This window comes from Spermophilus citellus, assembly GCF_964194105.1.
Source record: "Spermophilus citellus genome assembly, chromosome: 11".
In the NCBI taxonomy this organism is placed as follows: Eukaryota; Metazoa; Chordata; class Mammalia; order Rodentia; family Sciuridae; genus Spermophilus; species Spermophilus citellus.
The window spans coordinates 61,962,397-61,989,764 of NC_138192.1; the positions used below are offsets into that span (position 1 = coordinate 61,962,397).

A 27,368-nucleotide genomic window follows, 5' to 3' on the forward strand; every position below is an offset into this window, starting at 1 on the left:
TCATACAATGGGACAAAGCAAATTAAGTCAGTGACATCACTGCTTCTGTAGCCCAGCTTATAAAACCATTCTCCCGGTGGTAACTGGTGTGAATCAGAGCACTGTGGAGAGGGAATTGCTCATCCAGCCAGCCACCACTGGATAACTGCTGTGGGAAATGGAGATATTCTTTTCCTGAGTATCACCAGAGGCACTGTGTGAAACAAAGGTGCACCTGTCCAGTCCATCACCATTGAACTTTCTGATGAAGAACCTACATAGCTCATTGCCACTGGATCTTCCCTGTAAGCATTTCTGGATAAACTTTATATCTTATATCCCGTCTCCAAGTGTCTTCTTGGTATCTCAACAGCCTATCTCACTGGCCTACCACAATTGGCCCATGGATGGTATTTCTCCAGATTTTAAGACCTGTGAACTAAATAGATGATTTCTGTATTGCATACACATCTGACACACAAAGATGGGATAGATAAAGAAAAAGCGTTAAATATACTCACATTCAAAAAGGATAAATCAGTGCAGTCACTTGGCCTTAAATTGTAAAATAGAGTCAGACACGTGTTACCTGTACTTTCATTAGGGTTCATACCTATTACCAGTATGAGCCCAGAATTCTCCAGGGTTCTTACCTCTACATTGGGGAGCTATCAACACACAATCTATCTTTCCTATTCCATAAAATGTAGGTCATTTTTTTTTTTGGTTGAGTCATTTTCTTGTTCTGCTTCCTTCTCAAAGATATATCATGATTGAGAGTCTTCTTTTAATTATATAGTCTCTATCATTTTCAATTACAAGGTTATAAAATTCCTTTAAACACTTTGTGGGTTTCTTATGAATCAATTCATAATCCACTCCATTAGACAAAAGCCACATGCTCAAATCTCACTGAAATCTTTTCTTTTAAACTTGGATTCTGTTAAGGAGTACCACTGTTAAGATTCTCAGAAATTATATTGTTTTATGGAAAGAATCTTAAAGGCACACAATAAGATCCTTATATGGCCTTTTGTCTGCTCAAAATGGTCTATAAGGCACTATCTCAAAACTTTATGAGGCATTAACAAAAGGTTTTTATCTTTAGATCATGTTTTCCTGACAGCACCCTGGATTTGATCTCTGCTCAGAAGCCATATCTTAATTTAGCATCATTTGCCATCTGGAGAGGCTGGGAATGAGAAACAGTTTTCTTTTCCAACCCAGCAAGTCCTGGAGACTTATATATAACAGTTCTTTCTTTAGCTCATCTCTCTTCCTTGCATTTTACTACAGGCAGCTAGAAACAGAAGGCAAAGCACTTTCAACCCTCTTTCTGCAAAACTCCTTAACTAGAATATAGGTATATTTCCTATTTTTCACCTCACTGCAGGAGACATTGTTGCTAAACTTTCTACCAGTACATAACAAGAGTTCCCTTTCCTCCAGCTTGCAATAATATTTTCCTCTTTTTCCTTTAATTCCTCACCAGCAGTCTTTTTAAGATCCCTTATGTTTCCTCTAACCAATTCCTTGAACTCCTTTAAACTTTCACTAACACTGTTTCACTTCCCATCCCCACTTGCCCCTGATCCTTTTTCTCTTTTTCCTTCTGTCTTTCCTTTCCTTGTTTTTCTTTTTTATTTTCTTTTTCTTTCTTTCTTTCTTTCTTTCTTTTTTTGTACTAGAGATTAAACTCAGAGGCAATTTGCCACTAAGCTAGATCCCCAGTACTTTTTATTTTGAAATAAGGTCTTGCTAAGTTGCCTTGCACTTACAATCCTCCTGACTCAGACTCCCAACATGCTAGAATTACAGGGGAGCACCACCACGCCCAGCTTTGCCCCTTATCCCGAACCTACTGTCTCATGTATTTGGTTGGATTTTGGCTGTAATCCAAAATATGTGTTCTAGTCATCTACTACTGCCAGTAAATCCACCTGAAACTTAATGATCTGAAAAAAAACGACATTTATTTTGCTTAAAAATGTACAACTTAAGGAAGATGCTGTGGAGATTGCTCATCTCTGCTCAACTCAGCTTTAGTAGGGAAAACTCAAAAGCTGAGGACTGAATTCACACTTTGTCTCTGCTCCAGGGTGCTTGAGTCCTCAACTGGTAAACTTAAGCCTATATAAAACTTGTTGGCAAGGACCCGGAATCATCTGAAGTCTTATTCAGGTTCATGTCCGATAATGATACTGGATGTTGGATGATACCTTTACTGAGGATGTTGGCTAGAACATCCACAAGTAATAGTTTCCTGTATCCTGGGCCTCCTAACAACATGGTGGCTGAGTTCCAAGAGGGAGCATTTGAGGGAAATAATGAGCCAGGAAGATGTACTGCCTTTTATGCCTTATTCTCAGTAATCATGTTTGTCATTTTGCTGCTTTTCATCTAGACAGTCACACAGGCACAATAAACTCAAGTAGAGGGTAAGTGGATGTTACAGATGGGGGAATGGCAAGGTTTTGGAAGAACATGCGAGACCCAAACTATGAATGTCACCATTTTTGGAAATACTCCACTACCATCAACAGGGTCACATGAAATAATTTACATTTAAAAATAGATGTTGAACACATATCTATTCCCTTCCTCAAGCAAAATATGCAGTTATTTTCCACATTTTTCCAAATATTACTTTTACATGGAATGTATGGATGGTCTTTAAAACCCCTTGGGTTGAACGTAAACAGCCATGGGTATATACATGTGTATATAATTTCAAAAAATATTGAAAACACAGGGAGGTCCAAAAGAAAAAGACATGAAAACAGCTCTTTTAAATATGTTCAAGTACTAAAATAAATATACAAATGATGGGGAAACAAGTGGAAAGTATGAAAAATACAAATGAAACTTTCAGAACTCATCAATTCTTAAAGTATCAATGATCAGGGTAAATAATAGATATTGTTATAGTCTCCACTATTGCAAATAATATTTTAAAAATATATTTTTGGAAAATGGAACTAATTTCTATAATGCTAAATGTCAAACTTACAGCTACTTCCTTCAGAAAAATAAAACAGGAGGAAAAGGGGATTAATATTCACAAGTTAAATTTAAATCATCTTTAACATTCTAGAAGATAACCACAGCATATATGCAAGCAAGCACACGTTGTCTCTGTGCTCAATCCTGCCCTTAAGTAATATCTCAATTGAAACCGAAATCAACTTGTGGTAATTCAAAGCTACCATTAGAGAGAGCACTAAAAAGGTACACTATGATAAAAGCCACTGGAGACTGTGTCAACCTGCCCTTAGAGTTGTTCTTTCTCAAATTTTATTAAACAAGGTCTGGTTTCATGAAGCCAGACTCAAAATAGTTTCTGTTAGATTTTATATGGATCATGATTCAGAAGTGGCCAGCCCATGTGAAGGGGTAAGCAACACAGCAAAGCTTTTTCCCCTTCTAGAACAGGCATAGCAACTAAAATCCTTCTTCCATTATAATACTTTTTGAGTAGCAAGAACTGGGGAAATGAAAGAACACACAAAATCAGGAAGAAAAACAGAAAAAGTGGGAGTAAGAAAGGGGAGTGAAAGTATCACATTAAGGGGCATGTCAGGCACCTGCCACTCCAACCCCCAACCTTCCAGAGGAGGAAATATTGTAACTGTCAGAAATAAGATAGACGTGTGAAAAGTATATGCAATTATCTACATTCATTTAGAATAATAATCAATGCTTTTGTTCTAGAATTCCATAAAAATGGCAAAATTTATAGAGAACTAATGCTAAGATTCAATAGTAGAGGCACAATACAAAATATTATGTTCCATTTATGCCTACAGTAAGACTTAACAATGTAGGAATAATTTTGAAACTGTTTGCACTGCTCATAAGTAGATAATCCCTTAATGTGATGATCATCATTATCCAAAGTACATGTATGAAGACATGAATTGGTGTGAATATACTTTGTATACAACCAGAGGGCGGGGGGAAGATTTCAAATGTACTCACTAATATATTTTAATACATAGGATCCAATCTACTCAGATTATTGGATAAATAAATAATACTTTGAAAGCAAAAAAATTATCATTCTTCACTTTCCAATATCTATTCCCACTCATCAATATAAACAGATGATTATGAAGCTTTTGTGATCTTTTTCTAATTTTCATCCCCCATCTCTCAGTATTATAAACATATTTTAATCAGTTGGACATGTTCAAAAAAATTTTAGGTACTTGTCATTCTGTTGCACTTGACTTGATTCAGTCTCAAAAGATGTAATTCAGAGAATAAATAGGCAAGCATTCAAATAAATAATTTGAGAAACAAATATAGCATGATAAGAACTTTAAAAATAAAAACGGATTTCTATTCCCACTAGTAGCAGACTATTTGGCACTATAATTGCCCTCCTGCTATAAACAGCCAAATATATATATTTAATATGAATTAAACACATATGCAATACGTATGTAAAAAATACAAGTAAATACACACACATATATATATATATCCACATATATATTGTATATATATTTACAATATCAAACTACTTCAGGCATTCAACAACAGGTGGAAGAACAGGATTATAATTCCTAAAATAAGGAAAACACAAGAAACAAGCCATATCATTACTCAGGATCCTTCTTTTCCTAGAGTATTTTTTTAGAGAATTGTGAGAAAAAAGGCAGAATCAAACTGCCCATAGCATCTGGCTGATTTGAGGAGACAGATGCTGCAAGGGTGAAGATAACTAGTACTTCAAGACCATGAGAGTGCTTCACAGAGAAACAGTTTCAAAGAGCTTTGAAAGTCTGCATTATGGCACCCGGAGTCTTTTTTGAAATGCTTCATGGTACATGTTTAGTTAATCTTCAAGAAACAAAGCAAAGAAAAATTACTGAGGTGATATAAACAAAACAATTCTTAGAGTTCACACTAGCTGGATTGTGTATGTGTACTGACCAGGCAGAATATAGAGAGCTTGGGGCATTCAGTTGAAACCCTGGAGGATCACAGGATTAAGCTAACCCTGGAGTTAAGGTTACTCGAAACCTTAAATAACAAAACTTAAATATAAAATGCAAAAAAAAAAAAATGAACTAGTCTTCAATCCCCTTAAATGTCTTCAAAGTCAAAATTTGACTCTTCAGAAAAAAAATGACAATAAAATCTATACACTCAATAGCATAACCTTTGCAATGTCCAGCATCTAGTAAGAAATTATTAGACATGCAAAAAGGAAGAAAATGCTGATCCATAAACAAAAGAAAAAGTGGTTAAAACAGACTCAGAGAAAGATAAAGACATTTAAAACAGCTATTATAACTATGTTCGATCACTAAAATAAATATACAAATAATGGGAAAACAAGTGAAAAGTATAAAAAATACAAAGGAAACTTTCAGAGCTGAGAAGTACAATGTTAAAAAGAAAATCTCACTGGAAACTTATTTCAGGAAATCAGAGACTGCAAATAAAAGAAAGAATGAACTTAGACGAAATAAGTGGTAGAATTGAGTCATGTGTAAGTACATAGAAAAGAAGCTATAGAAAAATAAATAGAATCTCAGTTACCTAAGGAACAATATCAAGTTGTCAAATATGCATATATTTGAAGCACTTTTCTCTGAAAGAGAAAAGATTAGTATGGGACGGGGCGGCGGGATGGAGGCCTGAAAACACTGTGAGGTCCAAACATTTTTCAGAATTGGATGAAAATTGTAACCACACAGTCCAGGAAGTTCAATGAACCAAAGTTGAATAAAAAAAAAAAAAGCAATCTAAAACCATCACAATCTCATTGCTGAAAACTCATGGAGAAAAATTTTAAGATGAAAAGAAAGGGTCACAATAGAGGAAAACATAATTACCACTGACCTTGTCAGAAACAGTGAGACTTAGGAGGCAATGAAACAATACAATGTCTTTAAATGCTGACAGATAAACAAAACTGCTAACTTAGAATTCAATGTCCATCGAAAATATCCTTCAAAAAATGAAGATATTTTCAGGTTAAGGAAGCTGAGAATTCAATGCTCCATAAAGAATGTTAAAAAAAAAAATCTTCAGATTGAAGATCAAAACTCAGATCTAAAGAAAGAAATGACAAGCATCAGGGAGAAACAGTCCTTATTTTTAAAACTTCCAAATTTAATTATTTAAACTATAACCATGTAAAACAAAAATTATATCAATATATTATGAAATGCATAATATGTATAGAAGTAAAAGTTATGACAATAATCATAAAAAGGATAAGAGTGAAAAATAAAATATATTTTATAAGGTTCTTACTTTTATGTAAACTGCTTTAGCAGTGTTTCAAGATAGATTCTCATAAGTTAAAGATACTTGTGAATCCTAGAATAACATCTAAAATTTTAAATAGATATTACTTATAAGTTATAGATAAAATAAACTGGAAAACTAAAAATATTGAACTAATTCAAAATATGAAGGAAGAAAGTAAAAATAAAGTAGATTAGAAATAACAAAGTAATAAAGTTAAAATCAATCATATTGAAAATTATGTTAAATATAAGTGGTCTACACATTTCAATTTTAAAAGTGAGAGGTTGTCAGACTAAATAAAAATGTAAGATCTAAATATATATACTGTCTCCAAGTTTGATATATAAAGACCTAGATATATAAAGAAAAAGTTGGAAAAATATGGGCCATTCAAATACTCATTATAAAAAAGTTTTAGTGGCTATATTAATAGCAGACAAAGTAGATTCAGATCAAGGAATATAATCAGACATAAAAAGGGATGTCTCATGATAAAAGGATTTATTCAAGAAGACACAATAATCTAAATGTATAATAACTAAAAATAGAGCTTTAAAATACCAGAAACAAAAACTGACAAAATGCAAGGAGAAATCAACAACTCCACTATTACAGTTGGAAATTTCAACAACTGTCTTTTAGTACATAGTGGAATAAGTAGAAGGGAATCAGGTTAAAAGATTGAACACAATCAGCTAAACATTATATTTATAGAACATTATCCACAAAACTATAGAATACATATATATATGTTTTTAAGGACACACAGAACACACACCATATTCTTGGCCATAAAAAAATCTCAGTAACCTGGAGAGGATAGAAACCATTCAGAGTATGGAGGACTCAAGATAAAACTGTCAGTAAGCAGAAGAACGGGATTTGGCTCAGAAAACTGGTTTCAGTAGCCAGGCCTACTACAACATGCTACTGGCCAAGGAAAATACTGCCAACTTCTGAAAAGATGTCCTTTTTTTCTGGTGAATTATTGGTCAAAGTATATATAAAACAGAATCTAGACATTCAAAAATAGTCCTTTTTAGGAGTTTTTCACATTTTGTTTATCCATCCCTGCATTACTCATCTTTTTTTTTTTTTTTTTCCTAAGTAGAAAGGAGGAGAATGAGCTTTTACTAACATCCACGCTCGCATCCTATTTTTGTCCACCAAAGTTTTCCAGGTAGAATAGTGTGTCCAGTTTTAAATTTCATCCCTGTATTATTTAGCAATCGAGAGCAAACATCTTATTTTTTAAATTCAAAACATAACATGTCACTTTTCTCCATACTAGTCAGGATTTGTGCTCACAGCTACCAAGATTACCAAGATTGCTAGTTATTTAATGTCTAGGCACCAATTCTCTCAGCCTGTAAATGAAAAGCTTTTGTTAATTTCACTGTTCTATCACTTATCCATAAAGTGCCCTCAAGATTTTTAAAGCTTATAAGCAATATATGGCATCCCTATTATAATTTTTGAGGGACTAAGACTTTCAATTATTTGCTGATTAAATTTAGATTCTGATGTAAAAATGAGCAATTGTATTTGCAGATATTAACACAGTAGAAAAACTAAGAAATGGAAGATTTTCCAATATCATCAACTTTTCCAATACCATCCTAAAAGCATGTAAATCTTTGGGATAAATTAGACAAAATAAGTGCAATAGAAGTAGAAAAAAAAATCCTCAAAATGTTGCTGAAATAAATTAAAGAAAACATAAACAAATGAAGAAATATATTCCTGAATTGAAGGCCTGATATTTTTCAAGGAAGACATTTTCTCCAAACTGATCTATGACATCAATGCAAACTCAATCAAAATTGAGGATTTTTTGGTAGAAAATTAAAACCTGGTTCTAAAATGTGCCTAAAAATTAGACAGAATAGCATACAACAACCTCAAAACAGAACAATAAAGTTAGAAGACTTACACAGTTTCATTTAAAGATTTACTATAAAGTGTGAATAATCCAGATAATATGCTATTGATCTACGTATGGGCATACTGATGAAAGAAACAGAACCACGAATACATGACAAATCAAACTTTTCCAGAGGTTATAATATATTTAAATGTTAAAATAATATCCTTCAAAACAAATATAGAACAATCAGAAATCCTTACAGCTGTGACCCTTACCTTACACAATACACAAAAATTAACTCAAAATGGACTAGAGATTAAAAACTTAAAGCTAAACCTATAAAACCTCTAGAAAAAACACATAAGATAGGATTCTTCATTTTCTTGGAGTAGACAAAGATTTTTAGATAGAAGCCAAAAGCAAATCACACATTTTTTAAAACATCAGTAAATTGATCATCATCAATTACATTGATTTTAAAACTTCTGCTCTTTTGGGGGGATTAGCTAATTTAGCATTATCTTTTATAACTCCATCCATTTACCTGCAAATGCCATGATTTTAATCTCTTTTTTTTTCTGAGTAAAATTCCATTGTGTATATATGCCACATTTTTTTTATCCATTCATTCACTGAAGGGCATCTAGGTTTGTTCCACAGTTTAGCTATTATAAATTGTGCTGCTATAAACATTGATATGGCTGTGTCCCTATAATATGCTTTTCTCTGATATAAGGAGGCTGACTCATAGTGGGGTAGGGAGGGGAAGCATGGGAGGAATAGATGAATTCTAGATAGGGCAGAGGGGTGGGGGGGGAAGAAGGGGGCAGGGAATTAGCAAGGATGGTGGAATGTGATAGACATCATTATCCAAAGTACATGTATGAAGACACGAATTGGTGTCAACATACTTTATATACAAGCAGAGATATGAAAAATTGTGCTGTATGCATGTAATAAGAATTGTAATGCATCCCACTGTCGTTTATTTCTTTCTTTATTTATTTAAAGAGAGAGAGAGAAAGAGAGAGAATTTTTTAATATTTATTTTTTAGTTTTCGGCGGACACAACATCTTTGTTTGTATGTGGTGCATCGAGGATCGAACCCGGTCCGCACACATGCCAGGCGAATGCACTACCACTTGAGCCACATCCCCAGCCCCTGTGTCATTTATTTTTTTAAAAAATCAATTTTAAAAAAATCTTCTGCTCTTTGAGAAATACTATTAACTTAAGAACATATCACCAACTGGAAGAAAACATTTGCAATGCAGACACTTGACAAAAAGAGTACATCCTGAGTAATTATACTCATATTAAATTGATTTTTGCCCATTAATCTTCAGGTAGCATTTTAATAGATTTGTTAGGATTTTTGTATGTACACAATAATTTCAAATGATAATTTATTTCTTCCTTTCTAATCTGCATTTATTTTGTTTCCTTCTCTTACCTTATTTTATGAATTAGCTTGCCAATACAGTGTTGAAGAGAACTTTCAAGAATGAACATTGTTAACATATCCCGGTCTTACAGGAAAATCATTCAGTCCTTAACAATGAAGTATCATAGTAGAAGGCTTTTCATAGAATTGCTGTGATTTATAGAACACAATGTGAGGATTCAAACACACATGCATATCTATTTATTTTTTCTATTCACTCTCATTTATACTTAAAAGAGATAGCCACACTGTGTGTCCTCATTTTGACAGCACAAGCTTTGCATCTCCCAAATAAGCACCCTTCCTCTGGCTCTTTTATAAGATTAGGATGGGTACCTAGCTTAAGAATGTGTACGGGGAGAAATATCCAGAAGCATATGATACTTCAACTAAATCTGACCAGAAAAATAGAAGTCAATCATGTGAGTTAGATAGAAATAGGAAGTTCCAGAAAGACAGAAAAATAATCACATGAAATTTCAGAATCCTAGATAAACATGCAATATTTATATCACTCTCAGTAGTTGTGGTTGATAGACCAATTGAAGAAATAAATAAGACATGAGCCTATAGAAGACAAAAGAAGGGAATTGAGTTATATGAAATTCTAATTTCATCCTAAAGTAAACAGAAAGCTTGTAAATAAGATTTCTTAAAATAACAGTATGTGAGGATACTTATAATTTAGATCATCCTGCTCACTATTTAGTATACTCGCTAATTATAGGAGCAGAAATGGAGAAACTATATAAGAAAAACCCATGGCATATGCCAAAGAAATGACTGGAAGGTCATAAACTAAAACAATAGTAGTAGCCTACAGAGTAGTGACATAAAGACGGAGAGGAGTGACAGAGTTTGGAAAGAGGGAAAATAACATGGTTGTTAGGTGGAAGAACAGGGGCCGTCACAGACAGTTTTCTCATGAAAGAAAATGAGTTCATTTTTGACAAAATATTCTAATGTACTTCACAATATATAATGTCAATATTTGCAGGATTTATATAAGAATAGAAATAGAGTTAATACAATTTGAAATAACAATGAGTCATAAAAGTACAATTTGTACTAACAATGAGATACCACTACATTATCACTGGAAAGGTTAAAATGAAAAGATCTGGAGCAACTATTACTCTCACAAGCTGGTAGAAAAAGACTCTGTAAAATGGTATAGAAACCTTGGCCATAGTTTCTATTTACACCAGTAGGGATTTACCCAATTACATTCCTAGATATTTATCCAAGGGAAATGAAAATTTACATTCTTTAAAATCTTATACATGAATGTTCATAACAGATTTATTCATAATAACTCCAAACTGGGAGCAATCCAGTCATTCAACAAGTGAATGAATAAACAAAGTGTGGTGTGTTCGTGGAATAGAATTGTACCCAGCAATATAAAAGAACAAGCTGCTGACATATCTAACAACATGGTTGAATCTCAAAAACAGCATGCTAAGCCAAAGAAGTCTGGCACAAAGAAGCACACTTTGACATTTGTGTCTCAAGTGACAGTGTCATATCTGAGTGGATGCATCAGGAAGCAGCTGGACCTTAGGGCCTGGATCTTGGAAGAGAAGTCTAGAACAAACATGTAGGCTTGGAAGTCACCAAGATTGTCAAAGACAAGAATAGATGAGATCTCCAGAAAGGAGTGTTTAGGATGAAAGGATGAACAGCAACAAAGTCGGAATCCTAGATAAATGTTAGCATTTTAGGGACACAGAAAAAGGAAAATATATGAACACACCAAAAAAATAAAAATAAAAGGAAAGGCAGAAAGAAGAATCATAAGAATTAAATGAAGAAAGAAATAACTCTAGGAGATGACATTTTGTAATAAAGGAGAGACCAGGAAGAAAAGGATGAGTTTTCTTTGCCCTGGGCTTCTGTATCAGTGAGCATAGAGAAGACAGATTTAGAGGATGAGTGAGCATAGAAGTTCTAGTACTGCAGTGGGTAGAGAAATGAATGGGCAGAGATGGTGGGGACAGAGAATGCACCCAGCTCCCACAACAGCTTGCTTCAGAAAGGAAAGAACACAGGGGATGCATTTCTGAATGTCATCTTCCCACCTGATTATAATTTTTACTATTTAATAAATGCCTCATGCTGACGGATTCTCAGTTGGATGTTTATGATATCACCCATGTATTTCTGGTAAAGGAAAGCAGACATAGAGAAAAGTACATTTTATGAACTAGTTCACGTATTTTATAAAAGCAAAGATCCAGATTGTGGTACAGAATTAAAAATGTGTTTTGCAAATCTTTGCTTTTACTCTATGCAGAAACCTCAGCTATATTCCCCCCTGTTCCAGTTCACTTATATCTTATATGATTGTGTCACCTTGTGTTTCTCCATTTAAAAATAAAAGGCAAACTCAGCAATTCTTTTTTCTTAAACTGCTTCAGTAACCAGCAGTTGCCACATTAAAAGCTTTAGCTGAAAGACTATAAAAATAGTCTAATGCCCCTTAGCAGGTAACTACTTTTGAGCCAATTCTTTCAGGGATGTAGCAAGGTCAAATCAAATGACCAGGGAAGGACAGGATATAAGAGGGGCGGGGTGGGAGGGGGGGAGGCAGTTGACTTTCGAAGGGCGAAAGTACATTGTGCTTAGAATGTTTTGTGTAAATGTTAAACAGCACCCACATTTAACCACCTGCTTCTTGTTTAGAAGGGTTCGAATGAACAATTTCAAGCACAATTGAGTAACACTCAAAAGAAAATCAAGTGTAATTTCCTAAGTTGCTGAAGCAAGTGTTCTTCTATGAAATCGCCATTAGTATTCCTAAACCTGATTTGATTATATTTGAAATTTAATGCACACAGTTCAGTGGCACCTGGAAATTTCTTCATGCAGAGATGGAATTATGAGGTAGACCTTTTTCAATGATTGTTTTTCTGTATGTATGAGTGTTTGAAGCTTTTAAAAAATGCCATGGGTCATATTTGTAGTAACACTAAATTATTAAAGATGAAATCTTCATTTCTTTTTTCTCTTTCTTATTATAATATTTTTCTTTGCTTTGACAACACATTAAATTAATTCAGGGGGAAAAATCATATAAATCACATCATATCATTGTAGAGCTCATCTTGGAGTTCTTCACTTATGTAGTGTCTCTAAACACTTACTAGTTAAGGGAGAAAAGTATTGTGGAATCTGAAGGTTAGCTTGATAAATCTCTTAAGAAGGTAATTCTTTTACTGCCTTTATTAAATACCAATTTCACATAATTATTGCTACTTAAAAGTTTCAGCATGTTCCTCAATGACCAGATGAATTTTAAATGCTGTGATCTAATCCTTTCCCAAACCCTTCATTCCAATTCTGCAGGTTCCTCATTGCCTTGAACACTCCTGCCTTTGTTTTGGATATTTTTCCTACTGAGGAACTCTCACTTGTTTTGCACTTAGACAAATCTTCCCCATCCTTATAAGCTTCACCTTGTCAATTTTCTTGACTCTTTCAACTGAATTGATACTTGATTTCCATGTTTTTATGAACCTTTCCAATTAAAAAAAATTGTAGTTGTAGATGGACAGAATAACTTTATTTGTTTATTTTTATGTGGTGCTGAGGATCAAACCCAGTGCCTTATGCATGCTAGACAAGTGCTCTGCTCCTAAGCTACAGCCCCAGCCCAAACCTTTCCTATTTTTACCCACATGAGACCTTAATAATTTTCTACCTATGACAGCTCTTGTGTTACTACCTTCCAAGGTTAGATAGCTGTTCATGTACATGCCTTGTCTTCCTAAATAGATTGTTATTCTCAAATGCAGAAGCTTACTAGTTTTTTTTCACATCTCTTGCAATGACTATCATGTTACTATGTACTAACCAGCAATGTTTGATTAAAAAAAATTGTTGACTAATATTTGAAGGGAAAAGAATATGATTCTATTTTTATTATAGAAGTGATTATAATTAAAATTTGGTTAGGTATAGAATTTTAAAAAATCTCTGAAAGGGGAAATGTTTCTAAAATCGATTTTAAAGAAACTACTGAAGTCAAAGTTTTTAATAACTCTCCTGAACCACAACATATGTTTATTTCATATAAGAGTCCTGGATCATTTCTTGAAAATCTCACTTCCAGAATGTCCCACAATAAGCTTACATTTAGTGACTCTCCCAAGTCTTCAATAATTTATTCTAAATGAAAAAAATAACTATCCAATTTTAAGTTCACACTTTAAGTAAACTATTTCATCAGTGTGAGGACTCCCCAAATTTTGTACACATTAATGTTTAAAAATCAAAGATGCTGAAATTTCAAATGACAAATGAAGAAAGTAAAGCTAGTGGTAGTACTGCTGAAACTAATGTATTTGTTTTATTGCATGCTTGTTTCACACTTGATACTGATATAAAATGAATAATATGCCTTTCTCTACAACCCTAAGAAGCAGCTGATTAACAAAGCCAGCTGAGACAACACAGTGTTTGCCTCTCTTATAGTAAGTCCCAGAAAACATGAATTTTGTAGGGCTAGAGATGTAAGCCAAATACCTCTTGTTCTTATAATGTCATTTTGGAACACCTACCATGAATTAGTCTAACAGATTACTGACTGGGTTTTTATAGACATCTTAAGGTTTATTACAGACATTTCAGAACAATAACTTCCATAAAAGTATGTCTCATTTTGCAAAATAGTATATTACTCAATGTTTTAAAACTATTTTCAAATGAAATGACCTCTAATTCCAATGCTGAAATCATAAAGGAAAATTTAGCCATTATGATACTATATGCTCTCAGATCTAGAATATAAAATGAAGTCAATTAATATTAAGTGCAATGAAGAAAACTAGAACAGACAGTATATTAAATGAATAAAGGTGCCTCCTTAGAAAGGGTGGTATTCTGCCAGAATATTTTACAGTGTACACTGTAAAAATATCTGGAGGAATAACATTCCAGGCAGAGAAAATGGTCAAGACAAAGTCCCTGGGACAGGCAAGTGCTCAGCCAAGTTCAAGAAACAGAAAGAAACTAGAGTCTGGAGAAGAGCTGGGGATAAAGGTGGTAGATACCAGAAGTGAAAGCTGAGAAGTAGTTGGGTATCTTGAAAAGACCTGTGAAATGGGTGAGTCTGTGTAATTTTAAGTGTGATGGAAGTTATTTTCAGCTTAGGAGTGAGTCAATCCACTAATCTTTCAATATATGTTGAAAAAGTGCAAAAATGCCAAGAAAAAAATGTTAAGCCTATTGTCTTAAGTGTCATGTAGAGAAATGGCTGTTAAATTTAAGTGTCTTTTCCAGCTCTGAAATTCTAGAATTCTATAACTCCCTAGGTAGGAAGGAAGGAAACCAAATTCCAGTACTGCTGGAGCCAGCATTTAAGTTTCCAACAATCTCTCCATACTCTGCACAAAAAGTATAAAATGAAATTTTAAAATAATAGAACCATAAGGAAACCAAAATATGACACATTTTCTTTTATTTAAAATAGAGCTCTATGTGCTTCACAGAAACAAGTGCAAGGAGTGCTTAATTTATTATTTTTGCCACTTTACAAAACAATACATTTTCAGAAATGCATACATAAAAATATAACATTTAGGCAGATAAGTATTTACATCAAGAGGCAGCTGAAAGTTATGCAATAATATTAAAAAGCTTTAAAATAAATACTTTTATGACTTGCTGTTGGTTAAACATTTTGGTATGAAGCCTATCACTGAGTTCTTACTAAATTCTAAAATACTATGATTTCTAAACAAAATAAGTAATATTACTGTAAAACTGCATATTTCACAGACTAGAAATTAATTAAACATGTGAATCCCATTAATTTCTCTTTGAAATTTGGACTTCTCTTTACCTTCAATAATTTAATTGCAACTATGTACTAAAATCCCCATCTGTACATTTTTTGATACAATTTGTAGTACAGTTCTTATTTTGAAACCCAATTTATTTTTCATACTCCTTATATACATCCATTTGGGCCTCTTTTTCAAAAGGCAGTATCTGTTTTACATACTTAAGAATATCAGCTAGCTTACAAAAACTCTTTACAACAGTGATTCTTTTCACAGTAGTTCAAGAGTTCAAGGCATGTTTTGCAATGTCAAAATGCAATGGTTTGACATTTGTAATATGTTCTTAGGTATAAGAAGAGTCACGCTACCAAAAGAAAAGTATAATTAGTATTAGTACTTTGAAAGTCAATCCAAAATTCCCTTTTTGAGATCTGAATCTCATTTTCTGTTTTTAGGGCATTTTAAAACGTGAAATACAGACCAATTTGGAATTATCCTATCCAGTCTAGGATCACAAGAGTACATGAGTTTGACACCAGTCATTGTGGAAATGAACTAAAATATAATATTTTAGCTCAGAGATCCTTATTTTATATAAAGAATGGTGCTGGATCTTTAAAATTGCTTAGATACATTACTTATACTATGGAAAATGGAAATATTGGTTAATGTTATTTTATGCTTGATTTTTTTAGTCAGAACTTAGACACACAATTCTGTCTTTATAGGCAAATTCATTGAATAGGTTCATGTATGAAAGGAAAACTCAATAGAGATATCAAAACAGGATCTATGCACTTGGCTATAGAAAATTAAATAAACAGGAAAAACATACAACGAAGAGCCAATGAATTAACCTTGTAAGTTCTCTGTTCAGTTTACAGATGTCAAGAAACATTTTGAATGTTTAAGTCCTCATGTCTAAAAATGTATAAGCAGGTCCATTTTCTGAAGATATGTTAGTACATTAAGATGCTTTTCTGAAAATCATTACATTTTCTGTGGGTTGAAAAGTCTAATTTTAGTTCCCACTTGCCTCTCAGCTGGAAGTATTTGTGTGGATCCCAACATGCACAATGGGATGTGGAGACAGAGGGCAGAGGCTAACTTCATCCTGCACTCAGATTCTTTGTGGCCTAATTATTAACAATCAAATGCATATAGCCCAGGGAAAAACTCTCGCCGTTAAAACTTTCAGATCTGTGGAGTAACCTTGTAGTCTGATATGGACAAATGATGAGAAAATATGGTCATATCTGACAATATTAAATTAGGAAGAGATAGAAATCACATTCTCTCAAATGTTGTATTTGCCTACAACTGAAATAGATGTTCTGGCAGTTCTTAGTAGGTGCATTTTTAAAAGGGTACCAATATCTATTTTAAATATAATATTATCTTCTAAACTATACAGCATAATGGCTTAGTTTTAAAAGATGGCAAAAGCAAAACAAAGCAATGCTATTAAACACAACAGAAATAAATTCAGCGATCACATTATGGGACATATATTTCATGTTCTCTTTTCAAGTCACTGCCTCCACTGGAATTTAGCATTAAAGCAAATATAGGGGTCCTTTGTATGTTAGCTTAAAGGCTGGACTATAACTAGGCAATCTTTTTTAAAATGTAAAGGAAAGTCATCTCTGTCATTAACAAAATCCTCTTTATAGTGCCAAGAGAATAATAACTGGTAAAGTTATGAGGTGAAACCTCTCATACACAGGTGGGAAAATTAAAATCTTGTTAAGTTCAGCAGGTAACTGTGGACGGGGCTAGAACACAACTAAAAAAGGACTGGAATTATGAAGTGATTTAGGGTAGATGAAATCCAGCAGATTTTTTTAATGCACTGTGTCCATTTTTTATTTTTATTTTTATTTTTTAAATTTTGTATTTATTTTTTTTAAAAAAACTGTGTCCTTTTTTTAAAGGACAAATATGAAACTAATAAAAAACCAGGAAGAAAAAAGAGAAGTCAGATAATTTGCCAACACACATAGACGCAAATCATTTGATCTGTCAAATCATCTTTCACCTCATTGCAATGCATAAAGAAAGAAATCCTGACATAAAGTGAGGCAGGGGATAGGACACCTCTCTGATCACCACTTGCACTAGAACATCTATATTGTTGCCATTCTTAAATTGTGTTCATTAATTTTATCAGTCCAGTAATTGCCTACCTGGCCTGGCAACAATTTTATAGCTCTTACTTTGCCTATTTTGGTTTTTGTCACTAATCTCACCCTGAGCAAATTATTTTAATAGAAATACAAAGGGAAATGGAATTTTTAAGAATCCTCATTAAATGGCACATTATGATAGTGCACATTCAAGGTAGGTTTAGATATATGTTAATTCATTTTTTAATTAGTAGAAGTTGGGTAGGGCACAGTGTCACCACTGGAGTTCTGCAATAACTAGTAGTCATTTAATCTCTGATCCTTAGTCCCCTCAACTATAAAATATTGGGATCAAATTATGAAATCTCTTAGATTCTTTTTCAATTCCAAATTCACTTTTGGCTGTAACATATCTGAAACAATTTAGACCACTAAGGGATTCCTTTTTGTGAAAAGGCTAAAATTCAAGAATGATTGTTAAATAGTAGTTATGCTTTAAATATAGGAACTATTGATAATTTTGGAATACAGTGAGGGAATATTTAAAATGAAGTGAGGAAAAACATTTTAAAAGCTAGTTGGAAAAAAGAAAATCAAATATTTGCATTAAATTGTTTTGAAAAATTGCCCATTATAGACATTCTGCTTATTATTAAAATTTTGACTAAAGTTTTCATTCTAGCTGGATTATTTTTTTCCTGTTCAGAAGAGGCCCTCAAGAAGAAAAAAATGAAGCTCTCAATCAAAGGGATTGCTGTGTTCACTGAAATAGTGAATAAAATCCAAGAAGGTATTAACATATGGAGCCAGAACAAAGTATTGTCAAACGTGCAAGTATCCTGTTTCACAAAAGATTCTTAGAACATCTCCAAAACACACAATGACACCATTTTAAGATACTAAGATGAAACATTCCTAAGTAGCTTATGAGGTTCTTTTGTGAGTTTATTTAAAGGAAAAAATTATTGAAGACACCAATGGTCAAATTTTATTTGTTTGCTACCATTATTTAATTTCTTGACGGGAAATAAAATGCCTGCATTTTAAACACATTGAATAATTAAATCTATTTTCACATTTGCTTTAGATAATCAATCAAAAAGCTATTCTCTGACAAACAACTAAGTTGTTCACTTGAACTTTGTGTGATGGTGAACATCAGCTCCCTGCTTTCCATTGCCTGGCTCTTAAGTTCCCTGGTATTTTTGCATCAACTCCAAGATAGCCCTGAGCTTGTTCTGTCCCAGTAAGTCACATGACAGCAAAATGCCAGGAGAGTAGAAGCAGCTTTGTTTTCTTTGTCTAATAATTCTACAATAGTAGAAGTATTACAAATAATAAATTGTTGTGGAACTTCTAGTGAATCTGTTGTAGATTTTCATTTTAAAATAAAAGCTGATTTTGAATTCTTCAGACACTGCAACCAGGTTACTATTTTCATACAATCATGGAAATTTAAAATGCAAAGTTAATTGAAAGTATAAAGATGAAAAGCAAGTGCTATGCCTAAAATAGTGCACGACAGTCATGTTTCACTTAACTCTCAAATCAGAACATAAATTAAGAATTCTAGATATGACATGCCAAATATTTTAGACACAGAAGAATGCATACAACAGAATCTGCACCAATTACAAACTTAAACGCATAACTTACAAGGCAGCAAGTCCATGCTTAAATATTGACAACAAATAATGTTTCTCTTATTTTCAGGAAGTGATGCTGCATAGAAGTCACATCACCTCTTTGTACAGTACTGAAAATTCATAATAGCATTTCCCTAAGGTTTGTATTATATCCCAAAGTCAAAATATCTGAAAGGAGCAAAAGAACAATGATACTCTGAGCCTAACATAAGAAGAATATTTTTTTTGCTCAGAATAAAATTTAAAAGAAACAAATATTACACAGTGAGACTCCATTAAAAACATCTATACAAAATTTAACAGCATTAAATATATACAGTAAATCTGCCTTCTGCTCTAAATTTTACCCTATTTTTCATAAGTGAGCATTTTCTACATAAAATCATGTTGAAAATGAAGGAAAATTTTACAACTTTTAATGTTTTTTATCATTTTATTGCTTGGCCTCTTTCTTTTAAAAAAATGCATTTTGTAATTGAACTATGATTCTGTTAGGAGTTATAGCTGACCAATACAAGAACAAACAAAATATGTCAAAATGTGCCAACATACAGATTAATCCAGAGTGAAAGATGAATCAATAAAATATGGGATTATATTTAGATACCCTCAAATAAATATTAAAACATAATGACAAAGAAAATACAGATGTTAAGATATCCTCTCTTGAAAAATTCAGTAAGTATGTTTACCCAACACATGTGACTAAAATAGGAAACATTATCCTTGTTTATTTGAGACTAGAGTACAATCATAGTAAATAATTTCAGTCTCCTATATACCAAAACATTCTATGAGAAATAAGGTAACAAGCACAAGCAAGATTACCCCTTCACATAAGCTCTTTTTAAAATCCCTTCACATAGGCACTTTTAAAAACTGATGATATATTTAGACTGTAATATCCAAATAAAGATACTTTCTAAATGTGTAACAAATTGAAAGCGATTTTCAGACCTATTCTAGAAACCCACTGTCATACAGAACTCAAGACATCCCCCTTTATATTTTATCTGTCAATTTACTTTCTTCCCCCACACACTCACATCCCTTTTCCCATTCCCAAATTAGACTATAAAATCCCTGAGGGCAGGACCTATCTATCTTTTTATTCCCTCTTGCACCCAATATTGTGGCAAGCAAGATATGGGGTGCTCCATGATTATTTAATAAATGGATGAATGCATGAATGAGAATGAAAATATATCAAACCCCATAGCTGTCAGTTTTTTGTCTTTCTTATCTCAACTGAGTCAAATGAAGATGGATTTAGGAACATATTTCCATAGTGAACTAAATTGTGTTCTATGGGAACTAAATTGTGTTCTATGGGAAAATATAGCTGTATGTCCTTCAGAACACTGTTACCCAAGTTGTGCTCTGTACAACATCTACGAAATAGTAAAAGGTTTCCCCTGCTCTTAATAAAATGGTTCCATTGTGGTCAAATAAAATGACAAATCCAGTTTCTAAGAAAAATTCAGGGAACATGTCTTTACTGATAGACTCTTCAAAGTACATGATATGCTAATGTTCAGTATCACTCTCTTAAGAAGCTATCAAAGAACACTTTTGTTCTTGGATCATCTTAGCAGAAGAATGTTCTAAGAAACAGAGCTTAGGAAGCAATGTTTTGGAACAAAAAATATACCACATTACATCTCCTTTACCAAAGCAGATGTATGGATTTGAAGGAACTATGTAGCATCCTATTAAATACTTATTATTCTGTCTCCACAGAAAGAAAAACGAAGGCAACACTCTGATGAGCATTCTTCTGCACCCACCTGTCCATTTTGACAAGGTAGGTAAATATACATTGACTTCTGCTAATACTTTCTATAGGGTTTAATTGTTATACTTTTTGAAAATTTTTGCTAAATTTCTTTCAATATGTTTCCTTATTTACTCTTCTTTTTCTGTCCTTTTCTTCCTAAATAAGTATGTATAAAAATAATAAGAACCATTGAATTGTATCTTAACTCATCTTTAGACAATGGATACTTGTTTAGTTATCTTTGAAGTGTCTGGAAAATACTAATAATCATTAACAAGCAGGGTAACTATAATTTTTCTGAGGAAAATGTTAATAAACATGGGTCTGAGATTACCTGCAGGTCCATTGTAATTCTGAAAAATAATACACTTTCTCTATGACTAAACTCAAATATCACAATGAATAATGTTTTTACATAGGGAGAAAAGCACTACAGAAATTCAAGGAAATGTAGGATGCACCCTACCTTTCCTGTGTTAACTGTCACAAGATTTGGACCTATTGCCTCAGTGTCTGGCTTTGGAACATTTCTCAGTGTTTCAATATGTCAACCTATTTGCCTAGGGGCTGCTGTAGTAGTGAATTATGAAGAGTAGGAAGGAGGGAAATAAGGAGGAGAGACTATGTGAATGGGACTCTGACCTCACTTACATATTCCACCAGAAGATCTGTATTTGCAAGTTTTATATATTAAAAATAAGAGCATTATTTATTTTTAGAAAGCCTTCTAATAATTTAAAAAGGGAAAACTATAGATTGCATGATCTAAAGTTCTGTTTCACTATAACATGCTCAAGTTCAGATTTTTAATAAGTTTTCATTGCAGAAAAAAATGTGACTTTACATTTTTTCTAGTCATTCACATGCTCTTGATTCAAGTAAAACAAAATCTTAATGATATTTATTACTGTTATATAGCTTATTTTACACTTTTATAATATCTTTCTCATTAAATAAAAGATAAGTAGATGTGTTGCTTTTCAAAATAAAATTAAAGACAACATGGAGAGTGGATAAAGTCAACTCTTGCTCATGCTTAACTTTAGAGTTATCCTTTCCTGCTGCCATTGGGCATTTAAATACTGTACTGCATCATCTTTGAGGTAGAACCAAAAATGAAAAAAAAAATCACATACAAAGGAAAACTGGGAAAGAAAGAAAGCTACTAGAGATTTCCTTTTGACACAATTATCATCTTTAGGCTTTGCAGTCTTCTTTGACACAAAGTTGAGAAATAGTCTTCTTAATTCGAAGGGCAGTTAGGCGGGCTGCCCCATTGGCATACCAACACTCCCGCATTATTCTTCCCATGACTCGGAGTGCCTGCAAGAGATTAAAAAAAAAAATGTCAAAGACTTCAGCTACTTACCAAAACAGTGCAAAAGAAGCAAAATCACAAACCCAGGAATTAATGCTAAGCTTACAACAATACAAGAAGGAGATCAGAGCCAAACTTCTTCAAAATATTATCAAAACACAAATATTAACCTGGTAGAAATTAACTTAATTTGAACTTTCAATTGAAATTAACTTAATTGATTTATGGGAATGTGGCAGAATCTTCTAAGAGGAACCTAAAAGACTGCAAGGGACATGAAAAGGGTTGGAATTTCCTTTTCTTTCTTTCTTTTATTTTAAATATTGGACACAATATCTTTATTTTATTTACATATTTTTTTAATGTGGTGCCGAGAATCAAATCCAGTGTCTCACACATGCTAGGTGAGCACTCCACTACTAAGCCACAACCCCAGCCCTGGAAATTCCTTTTCTTGATCCAAGTGTTAAGTATGTATGAAAAATTTCATCAGGCTGTATGCTAAAATTTGTGCTTTTTACCATATGTAAAATATACCATATTAAAAATAATAATTCAAACACAAATTTAAAAATATTTGAAAATCAGTATAAATCCACTGTCAAAGAAAGAAGACAAGCACTCAGAGGGTAAAACAATGAGAAGGCTTGAAACCAGAGCAAGAGGGATCACTGACATAGGTGGCTGCTTTGGTGGCATCGGCCCATCTCAGGCTGTACTTTATGTGAAAGACAAGAAACCCAGCCTGAAGCATGCAGAAAGTGTCAAAATGCTTACAAACCCTAAATGTAATGATGCATTTGTCCCAGAAAGGAATCTTATAAATGAAATTGCTTACGTCTTGGCTTTGATGAAGAAAAAAAAAATCAAGCCCATACTTCTAAACATTGTAGTAAACCTGAGCTCATAACGAAAATCCACAAAAATAGGAGAAAACAAGGTACCATAAATAAGAGTGAATTGGAGCAATACCAGCAACATTGGATCCGTAAAAATATCAGATGTTAGAATTAAATGATATCAAGTATACAAAATATGCTTTGAAAAGCAAGAAAATTCAAAACATGAGTAAAATGAACATTTTTCAAGTACCAAAAAAAGTCTCAATCTGAAAAATATAACAATCAAAATAAAGAACTCAATGAATGAATTAGATGGCAGAATAGAAGAACTTCAGAATTCTGAAGACAGAATTAATGAGCTGGAAGACAGTTCTGAGAGATACAGCATAAAAATACATATATAAAAAAATAAGAGAACATTTTTAAAAAGTTTAATATGCTTTCAATTATTTTTTTTCAAAAAAATGAGTAATAGAGACAATGAGAAAAGAATAAAAACTATTTGAAGAGATAATACCTTAAAATGATCTATTAAATTCTTCCAGACTGAGGAATGCTACAAATCTTTCAAATTAGAAAGGACAGAAATTCCAAGCAAGATTAACCAAGCTACATCATAAAGAATTTAAAGAACACTGAAGAGGCAGTGAAGTTCTTTAAAAAATTATCAGAAAAAAAAAATTAAGTCAAATGACACATGATTTTGGTATTTGCTGACCTCTCAACAACAATAATGGAAGCCAAATGACAGTGGAACAATAACTTGAAGGTGCTTAGAGAAAATTAGTATCAATCTCAATTTGTATGACTAGATAAATTATTTCAAGACTGAGGACAAAATATACATTTTGGTCAACCCAAAATAAATATTCTTAAAACAAGTAGGCTTACAATGAACAAACAAACAAACAAACTTTTAAAGGATGCATATCAGGAAATAAGAAAATTACTTTAGAAGGAAGTTCTGAGAGGCTAGAAGAAAAAAAATAGTAATAAATAAACCATGGTTAAAAAAAATCAATATTTGAGACACAGGATTAACATAAAATTTGTATGTAGAACTGATATTCAAATTTGATCACATATAAAATAACTATGTTGAATCCATTTCAATAATACATGATTGGCACTTGCCCAACATGCACAAGACCCCGAGTTCAATCCTTAGTACTACAGCAAAGCAATACAAAACAAACAAAAACCATGGCATCAACAACAAAAAACACCATTACAAAAGACTAAAGCAGAAGTGCCATATCATTATCTCACAGACAGGGAACAAACAATGAAACCAATGTCAGCTTTTATTAAACCTTATTTTTAACAAAAACAATATCATAGATATCATAGTCAAGGGTGAAAAACAAAAAGTTTTAAGAAGCAAACAAGAATACCCACTGTCTTCACTTTCAAGTGATGGTATACTAGAGATCCCAAAAATTGCAAAAAAAAAAAAAAAAAAAAAAAGAAAAAACAGAAAAACTGGTCTTAGAATTCCCATTATTTGGAGGTTTGACAGTCTATATGGACACCTCAAAAGAACAACTAGTTTTATACTCCTGCGAAAACTTTTCCTCACTATGCAGCATCATTTGTTAAAAACTAAATATAAATTACATGTGCAATAATTAATAGTAAATGAATAAAAAAATTCTGTTCATTTCATAGAATGGAATGTTACACAGCAATGAAAATGATCAGATTATATATATATATATATATATATATATATATATATATATATATATATATATTTATGTAATTAAATACTATATGTCATACATAAAGTACTATGCAATAATTATATTGCTTTTTTATTTCCATAAAATGTCATTATACAATTCAAAAATAATACATTATTTATCCTAATCATGGATGTATACACACACACACACACACACAATACTGAAATTTTTGAAAAGAATACTTACTGTAAGTTTTAATCATGTTTTATCAATATATAAAACAAATAACATGACTTTTAGAATGTATGTGTATACATAAATATATATGTGACAAATTGTAAAGAAAAGAAAACCAATGACAAAGAAATAATTACAACAGCAATGCCTCAGCAGGGCAAAAACATCTTCAAAATATTGGAAATGTTTGAGTCTTCAAACTTAGTATTCACTAGTTTTGATTTTTTTTATTGATTATTTAAAGCATTACATAGCTCATGATATATCATCTTTCATACATTTGACTCAAATTGTGTTTTGAACTCCCATTTCACCCCAAATACAGATTGCAGAATCACATCTGTTACATATTCACATTTTTACATAATGCCATATTAGTGACTGTTGTATTCTGCTACCTTTCCTATCCCCTACTATCCCCCCTCCCCTCCCCTCCCCTCCCATCTTCCCTCTCTACCTCCCCTGCTGTTGTTCAATTCTCTCCCTTTTTTTCCCTCCCCCTTGCCCCTCATAACCTCTTATAATTTTATGTATCATTGAAGGTCTCCTACTATTTCCATGTGCTTTCCCTTCTCTCCATTTCTCTCCCCCCATTCGTCTTTGTTTACTGTAGTCTTTTCCTCATGCTCTTCCTTCCTGTTCTGTTCTTAGTTGTTCTCTTTATATCAAAGCAGACATTTGGCATTTGTTTTTTAGGGCTTGGCTAGCTTCGCTTAGCATAATCTGCTCTAATGCCATCCATTTCCCTGCAAATTCTATGATTTTGTCATTTCTTAGTGCTGCATAATACTCCATTGTGTATATATGCCACATTTTTTTATCCATTCATCTATTGAGGGGCATCTAGATTGGTTCCACAGTCTAGCTATTGTGAATTGTGCCGCTATAATCATTGATGCAGCCGTATCCCTATAGAGCGTTTTTTTAAGGTCCTCAGGGAATAGTCCGAGAAGTGCCATAGCTGGGTCAAATGGTGGATCCATTCCCAGCTTTCCCAGGAATCTCCATACTGCTTTCCAAATTGGCCTCACCATTTTGCAGCCCCACCAGCAGTGTACGAGTGTACCCTTTTCCCCACATCCCCGCCAACACTTATTGTTGTTTGACTTCATAATGGCTGCCAATCTTACTGGAGTGAGATGGTATCTTAGGGTGGTTTTGATTTGCATTTCTCTGATTGCTAGAGATGGTGAGCATTTTTTCATGTACTTGTTCATTGATTGTATGTCCTCCTCTGAGAAGTGTCTGTTGAGGTCCTTGGCCCATTTGTTAATTGGGTTATTTGTTATCTTGTTGTTTAATTTTTTGAGTTCTTTGTACATTCTGGATATTAGGGCTCTATCGGAGGTGTGGGGGGTAAAAATTTGTTCCCAGGATGTAGGCTCTCTATTTACCTCTTTTATTGTTTCTCTTGCTGAGAAAAAACTTTTTAGTTTAAGTAAGTCCCATTTGTTTATTCTTGTTGTTAACTCTTGGGCTATGGGTGTCCTATTAAGGAATTTGGAGCCAGACCCCACAATATGTAGATCGTAGCCAACTTTTTCTTCTATCAGACGCAGTGTCTCTGATTTGATATCTAGCTCCCTGATCCATTTTGAGTTAATTTTTGTGGATGGCGAGAGAAAGGGATTCAATTTCATTTTGTTGCATATGGATTTCCAGTTTTCCCAACACCATTTGTTGAAGATGCTATCCTTCCTCCATTGCATGCTTTTAGCCCCTTTATCAAATATAAGATAGTTGTAACTTTGTGGATTAGTCTCTGTCTTCTATTCTGTACCATTGGTCCACCTGCCTGTTTTGGTACCAGTACCATGCTGTTTTTGTTACTATTGCTTTGTAGTACAGTTTGACCTCTGGCATCGCTATACCTCCAGATTCACACTTCCTGCTTAGAATTGCTTTTGCTATTCTGGGTCTTTTATTTTTCCATATGAATTTCATGATTGCTTTGTCTATTTCTACAAGAAATGCTGTTGGGATTTTGATTGGCATTGCATTAAACCTATAGAGAACTTTGGGTAATATCGCCATTTTGATGATGTTAGCTCTGCCTATCCATGAACAGGGTACATTTTTCCATCTTCTGAGATCTTCTTCTATCTCTCTCTTTAGGGTTCTGTAGTTTTCATTGTATAAATCTTTCACCTCTTTTGTTAGGTTGATTCCCAAGTATCTTATTTTCTTTGAGTATATTGTGAATGGAGTGGTTTTCCTTATTTCCATTTCAGAGGTTTGTTGCTGATATACAGGAATGCCTTTGATTTATGCGTGTTGATTTTATAACCTGCCACTTTGCTGAATTCATTTATTAACTCTAGCAGCTTCTTTGTAGACTCTTTTGGGTCTGTTAAGTATATTATCATGTCATCCGCAAATAGCGATAGTTTAAT

At 33.0% G+C, this 27,368-nt stretch overlaps 1 protein-coding gene across 1 annotated transcript in view; it reads right to left on the minus strand.

Moving 5' to 3' along the window:
* Nucleotides 1-15,062: 15,062 nt before the first annotated feature.
* ACVR1C (activin A receptor type 1C) overlaps nt 15,063-27,368 on the minus strand; it is an 85,986-nt gene continuing 73,680 nt past the window's right edge. Inside the window, exon 9 of the mRNA XM_081260652.1 lies at nt 15,063-22,216. Coding sequence (XP_081116778.1) covers nt 22,091-22,216 — 126 coding nt within the window. The 3' untranslated portion in view covers nt 15,063-22,090. The remainder of the gene's footprint in view (nt 22,217-27,368) is intronic.